This window comes from Thunnus thynnus, chromosome 12 (assembly GCF_963924715.1).
Source record: "Thunnus thynnus chromosome 12, fThuThy2.1, whole genome shotgun sequence".
In the NCBI taxonomy this organism is placed as follows: domain Eukaryota; kingdom Metazoa; phylum Chordata; class Actinopteri; order Scombriformes; family Scombridae; genus Thunnus; species Thunnus thynnus.
This window is the reverse complement of record NC_089528.1, coordinates 23,367,109-23,389,206: the sequence shown is the minus strand read 5'-3', so window position 1 is coordinate 23,389,206 and position 22,098 is coordinate 23,367,109. Positions and strand designations below refer to the sequence as shown.

The window sequence follows — 22,098 nt, the reverse complement described above, 5'->3', positions numbered from 1 at the left end:
GTGACTTCAAGCTTGTGCATAAACATCAAATGGAAGTAATTTGTTTTGGATAAAAAAGTGCCTGGAACTACGTCAGTAACATATTTGTGACTGCCAAAACTACACATATTGAAGACAAAAATGCGTATGCGTGTACAGCAAGTCATACTGTTTTTCCCTTCAACTAATAATTTAGTGAATAAGCAGGAATCTGCATTTAGTCTGAGACAGTCCCCCTGCAGTTTGGAAGCACTGGAAATTCAATCTGCAGATTGATTAGATAGTGAGCCCTGAAAGTTGTTTGGGCCGAAATCTGCAGACAAGCACTTAGTGTTCAGATAACATCGGTAGCGACCTGGACTGTCCAAGACATTAAATGGACAGGCTGCAGGCCACAGTCACTTAACTAGAAACGTCTGCTCTATACCAGAATATGAAAGTAGTGTTTGAGTCCACAATGGTGCAGGTACATGGTAGATGTTTTTGTTTATTAAAATTAAGGTGATTATTTTCATTATCAATTAATCTGTGGATTATTTTCTTGATTAACTGATTAGTTGCTTGTTCTATAAAATGTAAGAAAATTATGAAAAATATCGATCACTGTTTCCCAAAACACAACCTAAAAGCTCTTGTATTGTCGCAGCGCACAGTTCACAACCCAAAGATATTTAGTTTACTATCACAGAGGACTTAAGAAACCAGAAAATATTCATGTTTAAGAACCTGGAACCGAGAATTTTTTCTTAAAAAAATGACTCAAAACAATAACTCAATGATCAAAATAGCTGCCAATAAATTTTCTGTCTAATTTTCTGTCCAATTGATTAATCAACTAATCACTGCAGCTATAATTAAAATTGACGATAAATAACTAGCACATCAGGGTTGTTTAAGCGTCAAAGTGGTGGGAATCTTAAAAATCAAGGTCTGATATTAAAAAAAATGCTGTTTTATGCAAAAAGTGCTTTAGTAAGAGCCTTCATCATTGGTCAACAGAGTCAGCCTTACCAGGTGTTACAGAACAATCGAACTTTACAAACATTGTGGTGATTTGTGTTCATTTCATTGTCCTAAACTCTTAAAAGGTCCAGTGTGTAGAATTTAGTGGCATCTAGCGGTGAGGTTGCAGATTGCAACCACATGAATACACCTCCCCCTCCCCCACCCCTTCCAAACTTGTAGGAGAATCTACGTTGGCTGCGAAACTTGCGAAAAAACATGAAAGACCCTCTCTAGAGCCGGTGTTTGGTTTGTCCGTTCTGGGCTACTGTAGAAACATGGCAGCCTCCGTCAAAGCGGACCTGCTCCCTATGTAGATATAAAGGGGCTCATTCTAAGGTAAAGAAAACACAACTATTCTTATTTTCATGGGATTAGACACCAATTAAAACCTACTTATGAACATTATATTCCATTTCTGCCAAGTTTGTTCCCGCTATATGCCACTAAATTCTACATACTGCACCTTTAAACCACAAACCACGTAACACCATGAGGTTTTACTACTTCAGTAGCTCATCTTACTCATTAACCCCACAGCTGTGTGAAGTTGTGCTAATCAGTGCAATCAGCTGACATAATATGAGGGTTGAAAACCACTTTGTCAGGTGTCTCTCGATCTAAGCATGAAAGCGCTCATACAGATAAGTTTACTTGTCGACGTGATGCATCTCATGCAGGGTTGTAACTGTCATTGAGGACACTGGTGGTGTTGTCAGTATTTTTTTTTTTCCCCTCTCTGCATGTTCATTTACATTTTCCACACAAAGACACAATTCATTCAGGGGGGAGGGATACATGGTGTGTAATGTTTTCTCAAATTCAAGCCTTATCTAGAGGGATATGTACAGTGTTTACATCTTAAAAATCATTGTTTGATTATATTTCTAAAGAATATTTTTACAAGAATGAGTCAGAGAAAATATGTTAAAAGTTTAGGTGCGTGATAATTCCATGACAACTGGCTGTATATACTCCTTTTTTGCAGGCTCATTTCACACAGAGGGAGAGCATGTGGTTATGAAGAGGCTGACCTGTTCTTTCCTGGCCGGCGTGCTGTGTCCGACTGCGGCGGGAAGCTGCTCCGGCTGGTTCTGAGGCGAGGCGGGTTCAGCTGCTGCTTTAGCTGTCCCCTTCTCTGTCTCCTTGTTCTCCTGCTGCTGCTTGGCCTCCGAGTCTGCGCCTGATTCAGTCGTCATGGTGAATCACACTGGAGTGATATGAAAGAGGAGAGTAAAGGAGACGACTTGATGAGTCAGCTGACTTTGTTGTAAATTAATCAACTGTTGCTTTCAGCTTTGTTTAATGATAAGCTCCTCTCTGATGCAAATGCATACATGTGGATGTTGTTTGACAGAATAAAAGTGTAATTAATCGAAGTGGCTTAGGTGCACTCAAGTCCCATTCTCAATAATCTCAGGGGTTTCAGCTGTTGATAACAGAAAGTACTTAGACTGCTTCAACATCCACAAACTTTAAAATAAAAATCTTTTGACATATCCTCAGCAGCTGGATACAACTGGTTTAAAACAAATGTGAAATGATGTACATATCTAGGTGCTAGCCTATTCAAAACACTAAAATAATTAGTTAATGTCATCATCTACTACTTTTCTCAGTCTTATATGAACAACAACTGAACCCTTTTGTGTTTTTTTTATCTGTTGTTCAAACAAAATAAGCAATTAAAAGATGACAAATTGGACTGGATTTGTCCTTTTTCCAGAATTTAAAGCCTAAACAGTTATCTATTAATCAAAGAATGCAATCAGAGTAGCATTTTCCTCAGTATTGCACTTAACAGATTTCATAGTCTACAGTTTATCTGTTTACACGCAACCATCCACGGTATCTGAACCACACCAGCAAATGTCTTTCATAGCATGACCTTCTCCCTCTGTGAATAGCAGCATACCAGTGACAGATGCAGTCCCATGGGCTTAAAACTGGGTAATGAGAGGAAACATCTAATAGCCAGTTTTGCCAAACAAAGATGACAGATAGGACAGATCGCGCTGGGGGCCCCTGTGCTACCCGTACCCACAGGCTTTGACACTGGGGATGTGGGGTTTGGAGGGCGTGTGTGTGTGTGTGCGTGGGACAGTGGGCCTCTGCTACAGAGAATCTGGGGTTTGTAGTCTGGATGCCTGTCATTCTGCTGCTGGCCTCCTTCTCCCTGAGCTCTATTTATAGGGCCGTGTTTACTCTGGGGTGGGAGGATCTCAGACTTCCAGCCGAAGCTGGGGACAGCAGCCTCTGGATCAACAAAGCCCACACTGTGAGCTGAGGTGATCCCCCAAAAACTTTTGACACAGAGCCTAAAATGCTAAAACAACGACAACAGAGTGCTGTGCCCAAAAACACAAGGAAGAGAAAAAAAAAATAAAGGAAAAACCAGCTGGTATTGATTATCTGGAAATGCCAAAAGCTTGAATTAGCATTTTGTGGGTCAAGATATTTTACAATTTGTAATAAGAAACCTGTCTCGGTCAGAAAAACTTAAAATTTACAGAGGCTTTTAAGGAGGACTAAATTTGGCCCACATGCCTAACTCCACTTGTCCTGCTGTGAACTGAACTGGCAAGCACATAACTGGATTATTAACAGCTGGAGTCCATGCCCTCCTCATGCCTCCGTGTTGTTTTGTTCTTCTTCTCACACTCGGTGACAGACACATTATTTCTATATTCCTGAATCAAAGGAACTTCTTGATTCAATATCATTTGGTATTACCGCCTTTTATATTTCAGAATAATACAAATTCTTACACAGGAAATTGCTTTTTGAACTCCGAAGGGTAATTTCTCTTTGGTAATGAGCAGTGGATTTGAATCCCTATGGAATTAACTTGAAAGAAGATTACAATATAAACCCAAATAAATCTTAGCCAAGTAACAAAAACCACTTGTTAGTGTTAAAATGGATCAGAATTATGTTGACTTACAGAAGCAGCAGCAACAGCAACAGTAAATCTGGACTTTGGAAATGAAACAAAACACTTCTGCCTTTGCATTCACAGAAGTCAGGAGTGCAGAGCTGAAGCATAATGGGTCACCGAACACCACATGCTGATTAAACCCTTTCAAATATCAGTGACTTCAGGTGCTATAAAAAGTCTGCATAGTGTACAGTAGATTACCAAATCTCGATTACAGGTCTGAGTAGCAGCGATGTGAATGTAGTGATGAAGTCACAAGACCCAAATTCCAACCGTGGCTTTTAAAAGAACGTGTTTTCTGAGGACAGATAAGCAACTCTAAAAGACCACTGAGGCAATTCAACCAGAATCCTATCAAAGCCTCTCTGCTTCTCTATTGTGTCATGTGTGGCAGAGTTGAAGAGCGGGGCTCAAGCAATCAGCTGACAGACGATGGCTGCACAGCTAACCTTTGCTTCTCTTAACGCCCCTATGAAACAGGAACTATAGTAGGAGGGAAGGAAAGGAACATCTTAGCACCATAGAAATGGAGGAAGAATACGTTCAGTCACTGGTGACAGGCGCTCTTCACAGGGTCAGACAACAGCCCACACAGTAGCCTTGTGTGTGTGTGCCTCACCATGGACTGGTACATACATTATGCATTCAGAAAGCTGTATTCACAACTCATTTAGCGCCCTGGATTTCTGCTTGTATACAGAAACAGCTGATGACTGCACTAGTATAGGCTTATCATAAAGAGTATGAAACTCAACTAGGTCAATTAAAAACAAGAAAAAGTAAATTTAATATTGACATTTTCAAATAAATAAACATATTCTCTGCTGCTCTATTGCTGATTAATATTGTGTAACAGAGATTCAAACTCTTAGATCATGACGGCTTTTACTGCTCTGCGTTTGGTGAGTTTTTACTTGGAAAATCAGGACACACAGGAAGTGATGCATGTGTTTCTGTCATTAGCAACAAATGTTTAATCAAAGAGGAACTCAGCACTTAGCGTGAACAATGACAGCCACCGTGACTGACATATAAAAGAATGTTAAGAAAAAAAAAACAAACGCTGCAAAAATTAACCCTAAGATGCCATCAAATTTATCTCGCAGATTATCGTTTATCATGATCATTTTATCAAGTGTCACCTCAGATATATTGTCCTCAGTCACACCTGATAAAAGCTAATATTTTTTAGTGGTCTGACTTCTAAGGTGGGGCAGCCAGAATCCACTTACTCACGTGTCTTCCTGTTGAAACAAATCATCCTCAGGAGATCAATAATGTCACTACTCCTAACCCCCCCCCCCCACCACCACGTCTTTGTTCCCAATATAAACAGTCAAACCTGTCTGTCTGCTACTGAGCAAACCAATTAAATCAAAAATCACATTACATTGAGATGGAGCAGTGAGATTATTTATTGCAGTGGAGACTCATGTCAATGCTAAAAGCTCAGTATAGGCTTATCAGTATGTGGCTGCATTACATAATTGATCGCTGACACTAAATGCTTTGATGCTGTCCCATGCATACAACCTCCATTTTAAGGTCCATTTGTAATTGTAATGCACACTGTTGGAGAGTGGCCTGCGCACATGGAGTTACACACACACACACACACAGAGGGAAGGATGACGAGCTGCCATCTGTGCTGAGTGCCATTAGCCGGAGCACACCACAGCTGGGCCCATCCCTGCCACCCCTGCCCCCACACCCATAGCCCCCCTGGGGGGCTTGTGGAGGTTACACGGAGGGGAATAGCTGGCGTTTCTTGACACGTCAAAGCCCATCCTGAGCAGGCCTACCGTATATGATGAGACCCTCTCTACATGGCTGCGGGGCTGACAGCTGTCACACACAAACCCAGCTACTGTAACAGGATACTATGTAGCTGGTATGGCCACTCAATTGAGACAACTCTGCTCCCCAAAGAGTTTTTAACAGTCCTGACTTCAAAACAACAACACTGACGAAATTATTGATACGTTTTGTCATGAATGTTGTAGGCAAATCACGTGCTTCGGTAGCAACACTCATTTCTGATATTTATTGTTGTTTTACATTTAGATATTCGGCAAATACTCCTAACAACAGTGACTTATAATAGATGCAACACTAGATTCAGCTCGGCATGCACAGTATGTGTGGCAACCAGTGGTGACGGTAGTGCTGTCACAACAACAGAAGTCAGTACTACTTTTAAGAAGATCTGTCTGTTACTTTTTAACAATTTTATTAAATGCTAAATTGTGTTGAGCTGCAACAGTTGATCAATTGTTAAAATTCTTGATAACCAAATATTGCTTAAATCATTTTTCAAGAAAAAATACCAACCAGTAGCTGGTTCCCACTTCTTTAATATCAGGATTTGCTGCTTTTCCTTGTCTTACATTGTAGTAAATTAAATATCTTTTGGGGTTTTGGACTGTTGGTTGAACAAAACAAAACATCTGAAGACATCATCTTGGACTTTTGGAAATTGATGGGTGTTTTTCAATGTTTTATGACATTTATAGGCCAAATGATTAATTGGATAATCAAGAAAGTAATCATCAGATTAATCTATTATGAAAATAATTTAGTTGCGGCCCAGACGTTTAGAAACCTTTAAGACTTGTGCCAAATATGTTCTCCAGCATCATTCCCAAAGAACCCAGAATTGAACGATTAAAACAAGAAGCCTTGGAACGGACAAAGCTCAAATTTAGCTGGATCGGCCAGCAGAGGAGATGACAACAGGCCGTCATGTCTTTACCAGAATGCCAGCGCACCTAAATTGGTGCCATAAAATGAGGAACTACCTGTTAGTCTGACTCTAGTGAGAATTTTCAAGCTAACAAGCTACATGTTGAATTGGACGTGTAGAAAATGTTCCTTAACATTTTACATGTCGATGTTTAGCAATGTGTAGTCATGCCCTCGACAATTCAAGAAATCCAAACAACCCAGATCCGTTTTCTACTTCAGTATGTTTAGCCAGAACATTCTCCTGCTCTGGTGCAGCACAAACTAAGTGTGGACACAGATCTGGCAATGCAAGACTAGTATTTCATTTACAGAGCTTGCAAAGACATCCAACCATTCCTTGTACGTTGTAAACGTCTCTACCGAGCTACAAATGTCAAAAAACATAACATCAGTGAGTCAGCAAAACATCTCAAGCTGACTCTTTTTCATATTACTGTGATAGCGTTGGGCTACAGACACATTTGGCATATATTCATATCATCCAGATGGAAGATCTTCCTTGACACTCGCATACAAACAGTCTCACAAATGGGTAAAATACATTTGTTGCACATTTGATTTAGTCATTTAAAAGCTGTAACACACCCTATTTCATCCAGACTTCCAAAAAATTCAGTTGAACCATCAAAGACATAACTGAACTAAACGATCCAAACCTGCACAGCAGCATTTAAGGAAAGCAACAAGGAGGTGAATCTGTGGCTGAGAGCATTTTTGCTGAGGATGCCATAAATCCCATCAGCTTGCTGCGTTTACATTCTTAGCATTACTCTCTCTTGCAGCAAGACCCTTCAGGGTTACAGCAGACAGACCGACTAACATATCGTTTTGATTGTACACCTCATTGTGTGAAACCATCAGTGTATCTTCGTTGGTCGCTTAAGGCCAGGGTTGGTTTCCTTCAAAGCCTGCACAAACATCACCAAAAGGCGCTGACGAGGACAACAATTATTGAAAAATGTGTTCGCTGGAGTTAGTAGCTCTCAATCCAGTTGTGCTGCTACTTTAACAAAAAAGAAAATCCTCACTTAATGTAGAAGATTAGAACTAAATCTTTTTGCAGCTTGATGAACAGCTAATAACTTCTTAAACAGGCGCTGAGAAGGACCAGTAGAGATTAAACATTTTATGAGATTAGCTATAGGTAATCAGTAAATCAGCTGTGACTTCATTACCAATCATGTCTGCTGAAGAACATTATGTTAAAATGGAGCCTTTGTATTGTTGGGACAAGTCTACACCGCGCTTGTTTTTTGAAATTTGTTTAGACCGTGTCTGCTCACTGGAAAACATTCCAGCCTGGGCCTGGAAACTCTAGTCTTGTCCCATAACAAAATGCAAAAAAAATATATGCTACTGAAAATTACTTTTGCTTTCTGTTGGGGCCTGTTCTACCCGACGAGAATCACTCACAGTTTAAGAGGAAGGTATCTTGATAAATACCATTTATATGTAAAATATTAGCATAAAATAAAACTAATCATTGTTGATCTTTTTTACTAACAAAAACAATGAAAAGAGGCTGTTGCTACTTCCCACTTTACATGACCCAATTGTGTCTCTGTGGTGCTCAACAGAAAGTTTACAGTGACGTAATCATATAGCCTATTTGGGGTGTTTCCTTTTCCAAATCACGGGTTTAAGGATAGAGGCTGTCGTAAATTGTGCAGACTGAAAAGCTCTCTGAGACAAATTTGTGCTTTGGGGTTGTAGAAAATAAAATCTGGCATGAACTACTTGTGCAACAGATTTTAAGTTTTGCTGACAGATCTCCATCCTCCATATATATATATATATATATATATATATATATATCAAAAGTGGGACAGAAAGATAACTATGTGCATTTTCCAACTCACTGTACCCATATTGAAGCAAATTAAGGCTGTGATCAAAGGGGCACTCTCACTGAATGGACTGTGACAACCCTGCAAACAAGGCCTACAATGTTGCTGCCTACCAATGCACAGCTTACTGTGCATCTCAATTAAATTGTCAAGTCAGACTCCGGCCATTGCATTCCCTGCCTACAAGGATGTAAGGATGCTAAAAAGAGGATCCAGACCGTGTCATCCTGCCCCTAACCACGCCTACCGCACTGCAGATCAAAAAACACCCAAGAATACCATCTTAACCTCCGACAATGTGACAATTTTCATCCATTAATTGCCTACAAAACGCTCCGGCGTGTGCCAGTGACTCAGCGGTGTCCTTCATTGATGTCAAATGCGGGGAAATAGGTTGTAAAAGCATCTCTGTCGTGTTGTTCTCACCCATTTAACACTTTCTGCCACGAAACTAGAACACGCTAGCCTACCTTAAGCGGTGTGCTCCTTTGAAATATCTGTCCAAAGCTCAGACTTGTAGCTACAAAATAACGACCGCCGCAGGCAGCCCATTCAGCAAAAAAAAAAAAAAAAAAAAACCCACACACACAAAACATATCGCTACAATGTTACGCAAAGAAAGGTTACAACACAAAAACATAACGGAAAAATGTTGCCGACACGGTTAGCTACGTCCTGTCGACTTTTCCGTCTGAGTGGATACAGTGGGAAGTGTATTTTAATGTTAATTATCTGTCATCGGCCGCGGGTGTTGTGGTCAAAACGACCCGACTAAGGCATGCGAAGAGATAAAACTAAGAAACTGTACAAACCGGGAAGCGTGCATCTCATGTAAGACAGTCTCAGTGTAAAATAAAGCGAAGAAAGCAGGAAAATAAAAGGTTTATTACCAGGTAAACCGTCCCTCGTTCAAGCTGGTTATGCGAGTTGCATTCGTAGTGGGCTCCTGTTTCCTGACAGCGGTGCTACTCTGCTGCAGTTCCCCTCTCTACCAGCCTATCAAACTCCACTATGCAGCTGAGAGTAGAATTGTGGGATATCAGGACAGCCGGGGCATTATTTTAGCAGCACCCCCACCCAACACACAAACACAAACACACACACACACACGCACACACACACACACACATATAAAGACACAGACATATATATATACACACGCGCACACGGAGCAGAGGAATTAATAGCACGAGGTTCGTTGTTTTACTGGGAAAAGGCAGTGCGAGTAATCTGTATTCACAAGGTAATGTAATTAGATGAAACTGAATTAGTACTTAAGTATAATTTTGAGGTAGTTGTTCTTAAGTAGTTCCTATTTAGGCTACTTAATATGAGTAAAAACACCACAAATTCATAAAAGCCAGATCCAGAATGCATGTTGATTATTAACAAATAGTAAAAAAAAAACAACAAAAGAAAACAAGAAACTAAATAAATAAAAGTCAATTTTGCTTTCTTTTCCAGGCGTTTGCCGCAAAATTGCTATGACCAACTTAAACACATCAAGACACACACCAGAAGATGTCTGGGTTTTGTTTAAAAATCCTTACATCATCATAGGGTGTACTGGGGCTGCAACTAATCGATTAGTCGATCAATCTTTAGAAAATATCACTGTTTCCCAGATCCCAAGATTAAATCGAAAATGTCTAGTTTTGTCCTGACTAACAGTCCACAACACAAAGATATCCAGTTTACTAAGGAAACCAGAAAATATTCACATCTAAGAAGCTGGAACCAAAGAATTATAGCATTTTTTCTTCCCCCTTTAAAATTACTCGGAACGATTAATAGACCATCAAAATAGTTGCCAATTAATTTTCTGTCAGTTGGCTAATCATTACAGCTCTGATGTACTGTGCAAAAGAAAATTGGTTTCACTTTCCACTTTTCCAAAATTACACAGCTCACATGATCTGTCCAGAGGAAGATTACCAGCTCACAACTGTGCAACTTTTTCCCTCACATCACAACATCTAAAAAAAGGAAATATAGTACTTTTTACTCCACTACATTTATATGACAGCAACTGTTATTAGTTCACAAATTAAAATTTTACATGCAAAATGTATGGTGTGCTTTTGAAATAGATTAAACTACCCAACAGCATATATAATAGTTAAAATTAGCTCACTCTTCACCAGCAGCATCCAATAATATAATGTATAATCTTATAATACTGACAGCAGCCATTCTGCTGCATAATGAGTACTTTTACTTTTGATACTTTACTTGATACTTTTTGGTACTTTTACTTAAGTTAAGGATCTGAAAGCTTTTTCCATTACTGAACTAAATATTGCAGAAAATACTAGCATAGTTTCAAACAGACTTACTGACAATATGCACCCAGTCTGGAGCACTTTATGATATCCTCCCCATTGAAAACATAACACAAGACATAAAAGTACGAGCCAAATGGTGAGCACATGAACACACTGACACACACACACGCACACACACATCTGCTGCCCTCCTCTAGGTGCATTTATGTGGTCGTGCGTGCACAAATACAGACATAAAAGCAAGTTTTTAATTAGTGTCTGGGTTGTTCCCTCTAGGGATTTGTGGGTTTTTGCCTCCCGCCTCCCAAAGGGAACTTGACCCAACTCGGTCACCCATTTGACTTTTATTTCATTTAATTGCTTTCATGCTCAAGTAGTATACTGCATGCCAAGACATACTGTACAGTACACAAATATGAACACACGGTCATGCACATTACAGCTTCAGAGATTTTTTTTCTGCTGCGGTTCTGCATGACAAATAATCCACATTACAGTCCAAGGTGATTTAGCTACTATTTGTGTGACAGTTTAAATTCCTACAACACCAAAGTTATTAGCAACCAGCTGTAAAGAGAGTGAGGTTCAGAGCTGCAGTGGCCTGACAATAGATGTAACAAAATATTCCTGTAACCCTCTATGCAGGGAGGAAAAATAACACCTGGGGAGGGCAGTCAAAAGGAAAGTTTTCTCACAGTGATCTCAGACTCTGCAATAACTCATTTGGTTGTCATCCTGAGCATGATGTGATACATCCATTAACCACAAAAGGGTCTAAGGAAAAGTATGTACTTTGGTAGCAATACAGTATGAAAAAAACAACCCCACAAGTTCAAGCATTATTGAGAAGAATATGTGGTTTGTTGTGAACATTTAGTAACTAAATTTACATACTGTAATTCCTACATTTCTCTACAGTCTGGCTCTTTCATTTCCTCATTTTTTTTCTTCTTTTCAAAGCCCAGACATTATTGTAATGATAACCTTGTTTACAGTCCCAAAACAAATTGACACAACCGCACTGAGGCTTTCTACATACGACAGGCAGTCACTGCTAACAAGGGTGTCTGTTCTCTGCCCAGCCAAACAATAGTTATCTACATTTAGAGCAGGTGGAGTCTGGGACAGTGTTGTCATGACCCGACTGATCGTCTCAGACATTGCTCACCAGGGCCCGTCTGGCCAGTGGGTGGTGACTGTGCGCCTGTAATGCAGTAAACAATCTTTAATTGTAAATGAGGGCTTACACACTAGCTTGTCCCTGAATCATACATCCATGCTTATATGCTTGCATCGTTAAAAACAGCTAATTGCAATGTGGCTTACATGTCTGGATCCTTTTTTTTTTTTGTTAGTTTGGTGATGTATATTTCAGACTTGAGGACAATGTCATCATAAAAGCATTTTTTTTCAAGGTGCTTTACAAAGATAAACCCACTGAACCTGATTCTAGCTAATAAAAACTGAATGCAATAAAAATATTTAACAGGCAAAAGACAAGGAAATAAAAGCACAAGACTCAAGGAAGTATACAGGGAGAAATGCTGGCAAGCTTACAAAGTCGACCTGGCTGAGCTCATTAACTCGATCAAATGTTGCTCCCCTTCGAAGGTAATAAGTAACTTCCATGATAGCCATTAAAAAAGAGAGAAATGGAAGATATTTTGCACAGTTCAGTCATACCGTTGTTGTTCTGATCTGTAAAAAGGTTGATACAAATAACATCAATTTTATCACAAAACAACTAAGGTGTCAACTAAGGTGCCATAAAGCAACTTTAAAGTTGCTTTATGGCCACTAAGGGGCGAAAGATCCAGAGACAAACTCTCAGTGAATACGACACTTTCACAGCATGTATCTGATTGTTAAAGCAGATAAACACACGTGTAACTAATAAAATTAATTATGGGTCCATCCCATTTACAGCCGGGCTTTCACTATGCCATTACTGAGCCAGTATCAATCACACCATGGACCTGGAAAGTGCACACTTAAACAGAACGCCGCCATTATCAACGTTACTAATTGACATGTCAAAGCGTTTGTTGTAAAAAACGAAACCAAAAAAAAAAAAAACACATGTGCATTCAGCCTTTCAGGTTTTTATAGCTACTGTGTTAGAAAACAACTGGCTTCTTACACATCTGGCAAAAACAGAGCAACATGTGCATCTTCTGAGAGTCCCTTTTTGTCCACCTATTAAATTTCAGTATTATATTCACTTGTTTTTTTTGGCTTGCTTTCATCAACCAACATAACAACAAAAATATTTGTCTCTCTTTGACAGTCCATTTTTCTTCACCAGTCACTTGTTTACTTCAGCTCTAGTCCATTTTGTGCTGATGTGCGTTTGACTTGTGTGGCCTCCTGCGTTCAGTTATAATCAATGGCATTGTTTTGGTTTTGTCAGTCTGGAGAACTAAAACAATGAGCTAATAGTGGATGAGAGCTGTTTTCAGTGGAATCTGCAGTACTTGCATAGCTTTTGCAAAACCAAAAGTTTCTTGATTTAATGTTAATATGACCAGTTTTATAAGACAAAGACTCACTGCTCACTGCTTCAATTCATTTTAAAACCACAGTAGATTTCTAGATTGGAAAAACACTCACAAATATTCGAGCATACTTCATTTCTCCTTTCTTACTTCTGTAAAAAATCATAAAAAACTTGCTATCACATGCTGATTTGAGTAATAATCATATATTCAATTGTTCCCTTGCGCAGGAAATTGTGTGTCTCCATTGAAGTATCACCAACTGTGCTTGATTGACAATGATACTGTACATGGGAAGTTTAGATTAAATCAAATAACTTTAGTTTTACAGATAACTGATGCTTCAAGGAAATATTTGCAGTACTGAAATATCAGGCCCAGACTTCTACAATAATAGCTGATGTTTTGAGTTTCTATTGTCTATGAGTCCTCTGTCTCTGTATGTATAGTGACTCGCAGATAAGCGTGAGTGCAGATCTATGACTCCTCACAGCCTCCAGAACAGCCCTTGGTCAGCAGAATGATTAATACCACACAGGACAGACAACATGTGATCTCTGGACTCTGCTTAGCTTATGTGGCTGCTTAAGTCTTCACTTTTTTCTGCTGTGTACAGACACTTAGTTCCTGTGCAACTCCTCTGCTCAGACTGGTCATAAATGCTGACCTTGATCTTGATTAACCTTGAATCCAATGTCTTTTCTTTTTTTTCTTTTTTTAATAATCAAAATTTTTATATATTTTTTGGAGCAGTACGGCATATGATAGAGCAGATACAGTACAGGATATTTACACAGAACAGACGGCCATCCCTTAACTTAAAATAAAACCATGGACACGAAAGCTGTATGGTTATTAATTAACTATTGTAAGTTCAATTTAACCTGAAACCAAAACTAAACTCTCTGTTGCCCCCCCCCCGATGATTAATTCTTCCCAACATGTGATTATATGATGAAATCTTAATCATTTCATCACTCCATTCCTTTGCATTGGGACACTTAGGGTTCTTCCAATCTTGCAGTACAAGTCTTACAGCTGTGATAAGACCAACTTTTAAAATATTGAATTTATTATTCGATATATTAAGTATCACTGTCTTGTCACCAAGGAGACAAAAACGTGGGTGTAGAGGCAGAGCAGAACCCAACCAATTCCCCAATATAGATTTTACACCAGTGCAAATATGTGCTCGGCTCGCTGGATTGTTATCAGCAATTCCCATTTTGTGAAGTTTAGTTGGTGTCGAGTAATATCTGTGTACTATTTTATATTGAATTAATTTCCCTCAAGCTTCTCTGATGTTTTTTTCCCCACATTTGATATAATATCTGACCGCTCATTATCTTCAATATCAGTTGTAAGGTCCTTCTGCCATATTACTTTGATATTATTACAGGAATTACCCACGGAGTGTTTGAACACTATAAATCACTGAAGCTTTATGAACTTCCTGAGATAACATTAAGTATTCAGCTAAAGGGTTACTTAGTGATTCACCGTTCTTGAATTTACTACCAGTATAGTGTCTCACCTGTAAATATTTACAGAAATTCCCTTTACTTAAAAGTTTACATTTCCTCTGCAGATCCAGATATGACATATGTATCCCTTTCTCATACTAATCACTGATTATATTTACTCTTTCAGACTTTTCTTTCCAGTACACTGTTCTTTTCCCAATGTACATTTTAGGGTTATTCCAGAGTGAGGACTGAGGAGTATGACTGGTCTACAAGCTTTATGGATCATAGTGCACACACTCCTTGAGTAAGACAGTATGGGATTTAGATTCTTATTTTCCACCTGTTGTGATAGAACAGTAATGGGATAATATGGTGCGGCCAGGCTCCGTTCTATAGTTACCCAATCTAAATCTGGATCAGCTCTAACCCAATGTTTGGCTAGTTTGGTTGTGTTGAAAGTTAGATTATATGCCTTAACATCTGGTAAACCAAGTCCTCCTTTTTGCCTGCCCATACACATCTTACTCTTTTTGATTCTGGGCTTCATGTTTTAGAGCTACAACCATTTTGATTACATTCACTTTACCCCAAAGTGACAGTCTCAGTACTCCCTATTTATCCAGATTATTTTTTATTTTGCCCAGTAGTGGGTCATAATTTAAAGTAATTATTTCATCCAGATTCGGACTGAGTTTAACCACTAGATACTTTGTTCCAACTGGCACCCATTTAAAATTGAATTGAAACACTGGATTTGAATCCCAAGATTTTGACAGTAGCATAGCCTCAGATTTACTGCAGTTGGTTTTAAAACAAGACAAATCAGAATATAACTGGATAGCGTTCATTAATGGTGGTAAGGAGTTGGAGGGGTTGCTAATAAGTAATCAGATATCATCAGCATAAAGCATCAGCTTATGCTCCTTTCCAGCTCCCTTCACCCCTCTAATATTAATGTCTACTCTAATTATGATTACCAAAGGTTCCAAGAAAACTGTGAATAACAACAGAGAGAGAGGGGGCAACCTCGGCGTGTTCCTCGCGAGATGTTGAAGAATGGGGAAATTATGCTATTTTTAATAACAGCAGCCATAAGTTTTTATACACAGTGTTGATCCAAAATTACAGACAGAGCCAAACCGCCATGTATCCACCAGACCTAAATCATCTGTGAGCATATGTAAGGCAGCCCTATCCCTCAGTACCAGTAAAGTCTGAAATTTGCTTTTATCAGTAACAAGGTCCATCACTTGATTAAAATCTCCTGCCAAAATAATTTGTCCTTCTTCGGTGCCCAAAGTTTTGTTTAGCTCATTGATAAAGTCAGGATCTTCCTTATTAGGTGCATATGTATTACAAAGTACCACTTTCACCCCGTTAATAAGGGCATCTATCCAAATTATCTTCCCGTCTTTGTCCTTAAATTCCGCAAGCAGTACAAAACTAAGTTTTTTTAATTAGAATCATTACTCATTTTGTTTGCTATTAAGTGACGAGTAGAATACTTGGCTCATCCAGTCTCTTCTAAATTTCGGTACTTCAGCATCTTTAAAATGTGTTTCCTGCACAAATGCAACATCAATCTGTTTACCTTTAAGGTATGATAAGATCCTTTTCCTCTTAATTGGGTTACTATATCCATTAATGTTCCATGATATGAAATGAACCATTTTCATGTCCTAAACTCCATGCACTCATGTGCAAACATACATTTTCCAGAATGGCTGCATCTGAAATGAAAATTCCCTACATGGAAGACAAGTTGCCATACTCCATCTCCATGTTCAGTTATAACTAATAAATACTGCAAGTGCTGCATGCTCAAGCAATAAACAAACAACAAATAAATCATACAACCCACTATAAAGAAATCAAATATTCCTGCCAGATTAACCAACACACAAAGACAAACAGGCAGGATAAACCCCACAAAAGGAAATGAAATAAAGAGAAGGCACATTGTAAGGTTCATGCTATGCCAGCTCATAGACCTGCCTCTGGTATAATAATCACTGTCCTGCTCCCTCTGCCCACCCTGTCATACCTGAAAAATTATTTCCACTGTTATTGCAAGCACATCTTGTTTATTCCCCACACTGTTCCTCAATAAATTTTTCGGCCTCTGCACTGTTAGTAAAGAAATTGTTTTTTCTTTTCCATGTAAAGTGTACAGCTGGATAGGCGAGCGTGTACCTCGCCTTTGTTTCCTGCATCATCTTCCTGGCCTTAGTGGGAATATCTGGGAAGAAGAAAACTTCACATCTTTTCCATGCCACTCCTCTCTTTGCTCTGGCTGCTTATATGACTTTCTCTCTCACCAAGGAGCACAGGGATCATATCAGCACCAACCTGGGGGGCTGGTCCTCGCTGGGTTTAAGGGCCAGGGCTCGATGTGCTCTCTCAATTTCAAACTCCCCATCCAGTTAGATGCCAAATCCCTCAGACATAATGCTTTAGACACCCTTAATCAGACCACCCATTTCTGCCCCTTCCTATAAACCAATCAGTCTGACATTATTGCGCTGGCTCTTGTTCTCAAGGTCCTCGACCCAGTTCACAACATTTCTAGCTCCGTGGTCGTTTCTTTTATCGTTGATACATCAGTGGCCACTACAAGAAGAGTCACACTCATACAACCAACCTCAACTAGCAAATTCTCCATGTTGGAACCTTGGTCCTTCTTTTTCAGTGGTGTGAGGTGACTTTCTGGCTGCGGGCTCTGTCTTGTAGCCACAAGGTTCACTTTAGTGCCCTTAGAAGGCTTTAACATCTTGCAAAGTTGTTGACACTCTTGGTGAATTAAATAAACAGTTTTCTAACTGTAAGGGCAGCTATAACCAGAGAAAGTGGAATAAATATGTTTTAATAAACAAAACTTTGAGGTGGGTTGTCAGAGCTCAACTGGTGTGCAGCCATCTTGCCCAGCACCCACATGACTCCTCCAGTGTCTTTTCTTACAATCTTGACAAGTATTCGTATAATAATAGGAGAACATAACTTTGTTTCCCTTCATGCACAACATTAACTAGTAATACTGCTACTGCCCCTTTTATTTAGCTTGATTTGAAACTTTACATTGGAGGAAAGTTGTATCACACTGATGATACTTAAAACTTTCTCCTGCTTACACAGCAATTTGGTATTGCTGTTTCATATTTAATTCAACTTAAGTAGATATAATGAATTAATTTTATATCAGTATTTCATTTACATGTGATTCAGCAAGCTGACGTTTTTTGGGGAAAAAAGTTTTGCCTCAAATCTTAATCAGGTGTGTATGAATATGTGTATATGCTCAGTCTCCAAAATCAGTCACCTTATGAACATCATTACAGAAATCCAATTTCCAGTGCCGTGGTCAGAACAAGCAAGCTGGCACTTCATCAGTATATAATTATATTGAAACATGTCCCTTACAATACATGGTAAATCAGCCATGTGATTCAATTAAAAAAAAACAAGTCCAGGCCAGCATTCCCTGCCATCCCTGGGGTCAGATGGAAAATAATTGCTAGACTAAAAGGATCTTTGCCCAAACACAGAATCACATTTCCATTTTGTCTTCAGGCGTGCACACATTGAGCCTCCGTTATCAGTGAATTTACCAGACACTCTCTTCACTAGATGATATATGCTGCATTTATGCCAACCTATATTGCTCTAAAATTAACTCATATCCAAATTGAAAACTTTCAACTGATGTTAAAAAAAGGTTCCAGTGTCCAATCTTTGAATACATTATTAACAATGATGACTTAATTGTAATTTCGATAATTGTAGTTAGAAATTACATTTGAACTGAATGAACTCAAAGTGAACTGGCTCCAGCTCTGCTTTGTATTTCACCTCTAACCAGCCAAAGCTACTGTCCCCTGCTGTCGAGCTCTACTCAGCTGTAAATGCCTCGACTCCCAAAGGGCTGCAGGTCAGCAAGCATACATGCCAAATTAGAGTCTGATTTTGACACGCCAAACTGGGCCAAAGCTCCCGAATCAACCCCCTACCTTGAGCACATCCTCATCACACTACATCTCCAAACAGAAACCGAACATTAAGTCGGGCTTTTTAAATCGTACTGTTAATAAGTAAGTAAAATGGTGAGGAGCACTCCCTTTTTTTTAGCATGAACGAAGCATGTCTTATCTTGAGGAATCATAAATGTGGTGCGTATTTCTAACCTTTGGTAAGCGGTAAGCTTTGCACCCTTCAGGTGATTACACAGGGGGCATTTTTTAAAAGAAAGGGAGGAGCAGCACGTGTGGAGTGTGTGGCTGGAACAAAAAAAAAATGCAGCAGTAACTGGAATCACTCTTACCTTCACAGCTTACTGCTAATATATAGAATATATTTCAGTTTAGGAGAAAAATTTAAATAGCAAGGTGTCCAAGTAGCAGCATTTACATGTAAGGCTTATTTGGTTTCATTTTAAAGACATAGTTAAAACCAAAAGAACACAATGTTGTCAACCTGACTCTTGATACTGATATGGCAGTTTTCATCTACACTTGCTTAATTATTTTGCTTTTATACTTCAATTTAATCTTGTAAACCCAAAGGAACATACACGATGCTGATTAATGTGCCACACTAGCAGCTTTGTGAGGCTGTACTTTGGCACAGTGATGCTTTGAGTTAAATGCTAACGTCAGCATGCTAACGTGCTCACAGTGCCAATGCTGACATGCTGATGTTAAGCGGGTATTGTGTTCTAAATATTAGTTTAGCATATTAACAGGCTAACATTTGCTAATTAGCATATTACACAAAGTATAGCCGAGGCTGGGAAAGAATTAGTCTTGCAATGTGGAAGTTTTGACCTGATTATGGTGCTAGATGAAAAGTTAAGGGATCGCAAGTTATTACAGCTCATCCTGAGGAGAACATGAATGTCTGTACCAAATTTCATGGCAATCCATCCGATAGTTATCAAGACAATTCACTCAAAACTACAAATGTTTGCTAGAGGAAAAGTCAAGGGAACACCAAAGTCATTAGGATCAATCCTCTGAGAACCATGAATGTCTCTGCAAAATTTCAAGGCAATCCATCTGATAGTTGTTAAGACATTTCAATCAGAGCCGAAATGATGGACTGAACAACTGACCTTCAAGACGAACATAGCCATTCGTAAAAGCCATGCCGCTAGCATGGCTAAAAACAAAGTGTTGTTGCTATATCTCTTTATGCAAACTGATTTTTTGTTTTTTTACCATATTTAGCTAATCAAAAGATGAGGGGACACATGGTAGTTTGGATTAATTGCAGAATGAAACCCAATGCTAGTTCATAGAAATACTCTGGTAGCAACGCAATTGATTTTTTGGCAGGAAACAAAAGGTCTCTGCACAGTTCGAGGCTAACCCCTACTTTCCACTATAAATACCCGGCAATTGTCAGGGTGCCATCCCAGGAGCTGTAGCTTTATAAGGCAAAGACAGCCCCATACCGCTCTCAAGTGATCAGGCAACAGTGGGAGATAACAAGACTCCCAACAAGCTTATCTCTCCACTCAACAAGATTGAGTCATACGTGTTATCTCTCCCAGCCCCCGAAGGCTTTGGTGATCGTAAGCAGTGATGCAGTCACGTGTCGAGTTCAGCTCACTTCAGCTGACTACAAACAACCATGCCACTTGGGGCAAAAAAAGCTGTCCTTATGGTTTAATTTGCATTTTACACTTTCGGTTCTTAACGTCACAGTAAAAATAACAAGTGAGCAGGTTCAGTGTCTTGCTCAGGAAGACGTGTTGATGGACACTTTGGCAAGTGAACTTACAGATGCATGATGGCCTGACCTGTGATGTCCTCTCCCCATGTTTAAAGTCACAATAAAAATTGCTGTCTTTTGTCATAATACAATGTAATTCCATTTTAGATAAGCGACTACTACTCAAAAGTAGTTAAGTTCAAACATTATCTCCATGTGTAAATGAAATACTAAATAATGCAAATTTGGTGTCTTGGGGCAATCAGGGTTTTGTGGGCTCATGTCACTTATAAATGGTCATAGTTTCAGAGTTTTTACATGATTGTAATGATAGAGATTGTTGTTACAATTATCTATTATTGTACTATTTGTTTGATTTTTTTCTGTTTGCCTACCAGTAAAACAGTATGCCAAATGGTATATTGCTTTCCAATAAGTGAAAATAACATGACATGAGTAAAAGTTCTGAAAACCAGAGTTCAGTTCTGAGAAAATTATACAATTGTGAATATTTCTACATATACTGTTTAAAGCCAGGACAGTATTATATGAACAATTACCTACGGAGATCAAAAATGTAATTTCTCATTTCACTGGGAGTTTAATAGTTAGCCCACCGTCTTGGTCATAAGTGCATTGTGGGAAGATTGTGGGTTTAATGTAATAACTCAGTACTTAGCTTTGCCCTTTTTTATCCAATGAATGTCTACGGACATTACTTAACTCCAACCTTTGAATGTCTTATCACTAAATCATGATTGTGTCAGAGATTTGCAGACTATTTCTTTTAACCTTTGACCCTTATTTCTGAGTCATACATGGCCCTTCCATATCCCTCATTTTATACAGACACAGCACAATGAGTCACAGCATCAAAGAGCAGCAGGTAAAATAATGTCCTCTCCTCTAGTACAATGCATGTGCTATTGATCATGAACTGAACAGACAGTGGTATTGATTTAAATTCTTAAGATGAATAGTCAGCGATAGCGTTCATCACTTGGACTATTGCATCAAAACAACGGTAGGAAATCACTCCTGTAGAGCCTCTAAAAGCCTTATAATCTGCAGCAGTACAAGGAATACATGAGAACATGAATGACTCTTTCCTTGACCTGTAGAAATGAGATATAACCTTGATATGTCATTGTATACGAAGTGCCCAAAAGATAGTGAGGAATGAAAGGACAAGGTCAATGGGGTCACAAAACGCTCTCTCAGGTAGGTCATAAAAATTGGCCTTTCAATCGTAATGTCTAAACAACATCTTCAGACTTTATACCTGCTAAAAAATACAGTTTCGATACATATGCTGCATTCTAGTCAGAGTCAGAATTTGGAAATTCCCTGCTGCTTGCCCATAATTACAACCTTCCTGTGTTCCAGCAGTCCGGCTTGGAAAAACCAGGCAAGATACATGGTCACCCGCAAAATTTAAATACACCTTCCCATGTTACAGTTCGTATCACGTAATTTACTGTATATCTGAGAATGCTTACTAGCAAGTTAGTAGAGTTTTGTCAAGTGGAAGTGCAACTTTCCATTTCGAATTCACTTGTTTCTAAATAAAACCACACAGATGTAAAAATAGATTTACAGACATGTGACTGTGACTTTTAAAAGTGCATCTTGGAA

At 39.0% G+C, this 22,098-nt stretch overlaps 1 protein-coding gene across 11 annotated transcripts in view; it reads right to left on the bottom strand.

The window, feature by feature from the left end:
- The window catches only part of LOC137194476 (band 4.1-like protein 3), a 53,958-nt gene that overhangs the window by 30,027 nt on the left and 1,833 nt on the right, over nucleotides 1-22,098 (bottom strand). For 9 of the 11 annotated variants that reach the window (XM_067606412.1, XM_067606403.1, XM_067606401.1 and 6 more), the window contains exons 1-2: nucleotides 9,402-9,549; nucleotides 2,016-2,191 (exon numbers count right to left, since the gene is read on the bottom strand). In XM_067606412.1, the coding sequence (XP_067462513.1) occupies nucleotides 2,016-2,180 (165 nt within the window). In that variant the 5' untranslated portion in view covers nucleotides 2,181-2,191; nucleotides 9,402-9,549. Of the gene's footprint in view, nucleotides 1-2,015; nucleotides 2,192-9,401; nucleotides 9,550-22,098 lie in introns of those variants that run through there. The other 2 variants (XM_067606410.1, XM_067606402.1) reach the window with 2 other exon arrangements.